Here is a 6000-nt window from a genome sequence, read left to right on the forward strand (position 1 = left end):
ATCACCCCCCGCACACCCCCCCTCCCGCAATTCGCAACCCCCCCCCTCCCGCAATTCACGCACCCTCCCATGCTTTGCCCCCTCCCTCCCTTGATTCACGGCACCCCCCCGTGCCCCTCCCGCAATTCACGGCACCCCTAAGCCCCTCTTTAGTCCCCCGTATACTCACACACCCCTATCACTACCCAGCTTCCTGCTCTCCTGAACCGTAACTTCCACCACTGGGGAGTCGCTGACACTGTTTTGCCCACATGCCCCTATCATGTCTCATAGCCCAGCCTCCTGCTCTCATGCACCCGAACTCCCACCCAGTAGGAGGAGACACTTACTCAGGGCCACCGTCTTGTACTCCTGTACTGCCACACTGGACCCTCACCCACTGGCAGAAGCTGCACAGTATCTCCCACCCTCCTCTTTAGTCCCCCTTATGCCCACACACCCCTATCACTACCCAGCCTCCTGTTTTCCTGTGTCGTGACCTCTGCCAGTGGGGAGCCGCTGACTCAGAAACACCCTACTATACTATTGCACACACACACACCTAAACAACATGCACACACAGCCCCACACACCCACAAATGTCACTGTACCATCCACACTACCAATGTACATCTTACTCTGTAACCGCTTTTTAATTAAACAAAACAATACACACCCCCTTCCACATCATATGCTCTCTATTTAACACATTTCACCTATAACTCAAGTTGCAATACAGGCATCTTTCATACAATTCTAACCATCTTTCTCATATACAAATGTTCACAAATTAAGGGGGCGCAGCCCCTTACAACGGTGTGAAGAGCGCCCGTAGGGCGCGATGAATCACCTAGTATATATATATATATATATATATAGACGAGGGTTTGTTCGGCACTCCGGACGACCAGATTAAGCACCGCGGTGCCTTCCTCCGCAGACAATGTAGAAAAGATGGACCAGGAGCTTATGGTAGGGCTCCCAGAAATAAGGCGGCACTCACGGAATTAGTTTAAAGCAAGTTATTGTATTAAAGGTGACACATGAGTGTCAGTCGTCGTGTCGACGTTTCAAGGCCACACAGGGCCTTTTCATCAGGACGTGTAAGAGATTGCCCTGCACCCCTCTATGCACAGCACTTTATGCACCCCTGCACGTCCTGATGAAAAGGCCCTGTGTGGCCTTGAAACGTCGACACGACGACTGACACTCATGTGTCACCTTTAATACAATAACTTGCTTTAAACTAATTCCGTGAGTGCCGCCTTATTTCTGGGAGCCCTACCATAAGCTCCTGGTCCATCTTTTATATATATATATATATATATATATATATATATATATATATATATATATATATAATCTTCCAAACCCAATCACAGCCAGGACAACACTTCCTAAGTCCCCCACCTGCTTATATTGTAAATACAGGGTATATTCCTCAGTACCTAGTATACATTAACCAAAACTATATGTTCATAGAAATTCTCTGCTCTACCTGATTTTCTGGGGTCCATGGGAAAGACCCAAATATGGAGTCAACTGAGCTGAGGAGAGAGGCTGCTGCAGCGGCAGTTAGTTCTCTCTCTATGTGTGTGTCCCTCTCTCTGCAACGGGGGAGGGGTAGCACGCCCCGGGCCCCCATTGGACCCTTCCAACAAATAACTTAATTGTGACTCTTCCCTCATGACACATCTCAGGATGGGGGTCGGAAATGACATGATTGGCAGTGAATTGCGTCATCACTACCCCGTGTCCACCCACTCATGAGGGCCTCATTCAGGCCTGTTCGCAGTTTTGCCTGCGTTTGCATGGGGACCAATGTTTCTGCGCATGTGCATACTGTACACAGGGTGCATGCACCCACGGTGAACATTCTGTTCGCCAGGTGCATGCACCCAACACAGGGGGCAGGGGGCGAAGAGGGTCGTGGGGCACCGGGCAGCCCCATTAGCATATGGGAATGCCCAGCGTTTCATGTGCGTTCCCATGAGAATGCTGGGCGTTCTCATGCTAATGCGGGCATGACGGACAGGCGGGGGGGCGGGCAGCTGACATCACCCCTGACGTGCACGCATATGTAAGGTTGCACAGAGTAACCTTACATATGCGCACACCTTCCACATCTTTTGATGGTCGATGACCATCAAAAGATGTGGGAGGTTCCCCCTGGCCTGCGTGTGAATCGCGCTTGCAAATGAATGGCGCCAGCCAACCGTTCGTAAGGAGGGGTTTGGTGGAAACACCTTGCGAATCAACCAAAATAACCACCTGAGTGTAGGGTGCAGGAGACTGGTCAACTATACTGGGAATTAATATTGCAAGGCATCACATATACATCAATAGAAAATGAGGTTATCTGAGGGTGCTGCCTCCTTTAACCCTTTCCTGGTCTCTAACAGGTATTGTGTTATTGTACAGGGGATTCCATGTCAGGCCTGAACACTATGAAATTCTCTACAAAGGACCAGGACAATGACACCTATGAAAACAGCTGCTCCGAACTATACAAAGGTGGCTGGTGGTATAGCAAGTGCCACACCGCAAACCTGAATGGCCTCTACCACTTGGGGGAACACACCTCCTACGCCGATGGTGCCGTCTGGTACACCGCAAAGGGGCACCATTACTCCTTCAAGCATGTGGAAATGAAGATTAGGGCTGTTTAAAGGGGGAATGGTCGGGGAGGGGGCGACTTGTGTCAAAATGCGGTCTTTAATACCCTACCATTCACTAGGGCATGGAGGGAGAATATAATAGAGTGCCTAGCGCAGTCTGGGCACGGTGTACTGATATGGTGTCCATGCCGACATACTTCTAAATTAGGGGAAAAAAACGTGAAAAACTCATGTCAACCTTTTGACTGTCAACCTTCCCATTGTTGACATAATGCTTGTGTCGACCTTCCGATCCTATTAAACCTAGCCATGTCAACCTAACCTATACCTTAATAGTGTCGACACTATGACCCATACCCATTCAAAGAAGTACAGCTAAAGACTGTTTATAGACTGTAGCAGAGGGGAGGACTAGAATTAACTTCTAAGCCAGTACAGAGCATCTTGCTCAGAGAAGACTAGGCGAGTTGCTTGCTTAACGCTACCATGTGACATAAATATACTGTTTGCACAGATTAAGCTACAGCAGACCTATTCTACTGTGTATAAGTTTCAATTAAAGTAACTTGGTTTGTAAAATCTCTTGTAACGGATTCTTTATTCTGTAACCATGCAGCTCATTATAAGCGACAAAAAACAATACTTGGAATTACACAACTGAGGCAGAAAATAAAGATTTCCCACACGCAAAGTACAATTTTCCAGAAATTCCAAGAATACAGTACAGTATGTTTTAATCTCCAATGTATGTATTATAAATCACAGAAACAGATGCAGGGATCCCATCCTGTCACTCTTTCATGGGATAGGGCGCCACCTAGTGCGTGTTTGCGAAACTTTTGCAACCTTTAGCATTTATTTGATTACGGTGGTGAGAAATATTATCTGCATGCTGTATTACAAGGTAAATTGAATTCATTTGCGAGCAAATGAACTGTATTGTAGGAAATATTTACCATACACGTACTGTATTATTATTTTCATGAAGAAACCAAGCACCAATCACACCTATTAAGGTCGACACGTGAAAAAGATCAACATGCCTAAGGTCAACAGGGTCAAACGGTCGACACAAGCCTTATGTCAACATTGGTAAGGTCGATATGGGTTTTTCATGTTTTTTTTCTTTTTTTTTTAAACGACATGTGCTGACAGGCGGTATTTCATACTCTACTATCCACTAAGGTGTGGAAGGAGAATATAATAGTGTGGAGAGCACAGCGAGGCACTAAGCCAAAAGCATGGCGAGCGCAGTGAGCAATGCAAGGGGACGCAGTGCACTTTTCCAGTGTACATGTTGACTGCGTCAAAATTCGGGACAAACAATAAAACATGAAAAATCGATGTCAACCATTTGACTATTGATTGTCCAAATGTCGACATAATGCTAGTGTTGATCTTTTGACCCTGTCGACCTTAGGTATGTCAACCTTCTTCATATGCAAATTGCCGCATCCGTTCGCACACAGAACCTGCACATGCACATAAACGGTTATGCGCAGAAACGAAACATCGCTCCCCCATGCGAACGCGCAGGGGAGCGATCAAATCAGAATATCCTCCATAAGGTAAGCGTCACTTGTACACTTGTTTGCTGTGTTCTCCTGAAGCCGGGGTGCATGACATGGAGATAAAATAAAGGCGTCTCCATACAGCGTATTAGCATCCAGTTCCATCTTATACATAGGTACATACCACATAGAGAAGCAGTATCCGTGGCTGTTTGCTTTTTCTCTCTTTATACAAAATAGTTGGGTTAGAAATGCACAGGCGGCAGTGAGCGGTATTATAAACAATGACAGCAGAGGTAGAAATATTGTGCTTAGCACCTGATTCAACTTCATTCGGCTCCCAGCATATTTGGTGCGGGGACAGATGGTGCGGCTCTGGCATGCATATATACTAATCTGCAGGACCACAGAGGGGGGGGGGGGGGGAGACAGGGAGCTGGCGCATGGAGACTCCCAGCATTTCCTGGGGGTCCTTGGTAGCAGTAGTCCCCCTTATTGCAGGGTTCCAGCGTCCTTGGTAGCAGTAGTCCCCCATCATTGCAGGGTCCCCGAGTCCTTGGTAGCAGTAGTCCCTCATCATTACAAGGTCCCAGCGTCCTTGGTAGCAGTAGTCCCCCATCATTGCAGGGTCCCAGTGTCCTTGGTAGCAGTAATCCCCCATCATTGCAGGGTCCCCGAGTCCTTGGTAGCAGTAGTCCCTCATCATTACAAGGTCCCAGCGTACTTGGTAGCAGTAGTCCCACCCATCATTGCAGGGTCCCAGCGTCCTTGGTAGCAGTAGTCCCCCATCATTGAAGGGTCCCAGCGTCCTTGGTAGCAGTAGTCCCCCATCATTGCAGGGTCCCATCGTCCTTGGTAGCAGTAGTCCCCCATCATTGCAGGGTCCCAGCATCCTTGGTAGCATTAGTCCCCATCATTACAAGGTCCCAGCGTCCTTAGTAGCAGTAGTCCCCATCATTGCAGGGTCCCAGCGTCCTTGGTAGCAGTAGTCCCCCATGATTGCTGGGTCCCAGTGTCCTTGGTAGCAGTAGTCTCCCATCATTGCAGGGTCCCAGCATCCTTGGTAGCAGTAGTCCCCATCATTACAAGGTCCCAGCGTCCTTAGTAGCAGTAGTCCCCCATTATTGTAGGGTCCCAGCGTCCTTGGTAGCAGTAGTCCCCCATCATTGCAGGGTCCCATCGTCCTTGGTAGCAGTAGTCCTCCATCATTGCAGGGTCCAAGCATCCTTAGTAGCAGTAGCCCCATCATTGCAGGGTCCCAGCGCCCTTGGTAGCACTAGTCCCACATTATTGGAGGGTCCCAGTGTCCTTGGTAGCAGTAGTCCCCCATCATTGCAGGGTCCCAGCATCCTTGGTAGCAGTAGACTCCATCATTGCAGGGTCCCAGCGTCCTTGGTAGCAGTAGTCCCCCATCATTGCAGGGTCCCAGCATCCTTAGTAGCAGTAGACTCCATCATTGCAGGGTCCCAGCGTCCTTGGTAGCAGTAGCCCCATCACTGCAGGGTCCCAGTGTCCTTGGTAGCAGTAGTCCCCATAATTTCAGGGTCCCAGCGTCCTTAGTAGCAGTAGCCCCATCATTGCTGAGTTCCAGCATCCTTGGTAGCAGTAGTCCCCATCATTGCAGAGTCCCAGCGTCCTTAGTAGCAGTAGTCCCCCATCATTGCAGGGTCCCAGCGTCCTTAGTAGCAGTAGTCCTCCATCATTGCAGGGTCCCAGCGTTCTTGGAAGCAGTAGTTCCCCATCATTTCAGGGTCCCAGCATCCTTAGTAGTAGTAGTTCCCCATCATTGCAGGGTCCCAGCATCCTTGGTAGCAGTAGTCCCCCATCATTGCAGGGTCCCAGCATCCATGGTAGCAGTAGTCCCCCATCATTGCAGGGTCCCATTGTCCTTA

General features: G+C 48.9%; 1 protein-coding gene across 1 annotated transcript in view; it reads left to right on the forward strand.

Annotated features, from left to right (window-relative positions):
* LOC146035317 (ficolin-1-like) overlaps window positions 1-3516 on the forward strand; it is a 28279-nt gene extending 24763 nt beyond the window's left edge. The window contains exon 9 of the mRNA XM_083158685.1: window positions 2401-3516. Coding sequence (XP_083014811.1) covers window positions 2401-2648 — 248 coding nt within the window. The 3' untranslated portion in view covers window positions 2649-3516. The remainder of the gene's footprint in view (window positions 1-2400) is intronic.
* Window positions 3517-6000: the final 2484 nt, after the last annotated feature.

Source organism: Crinia signifera, chromosome 9 (assembly GCF_055691185.1).
Source record: "Crinia signifera chromosome 9, ASM5569118v1, whole genome shotgun sequence".
Lineage (NCBI taxonomy): Eukaryota > Metazoa > Chordata > Amphibia > Anura > Myobatrachidae > Crinia > Crinia signifera.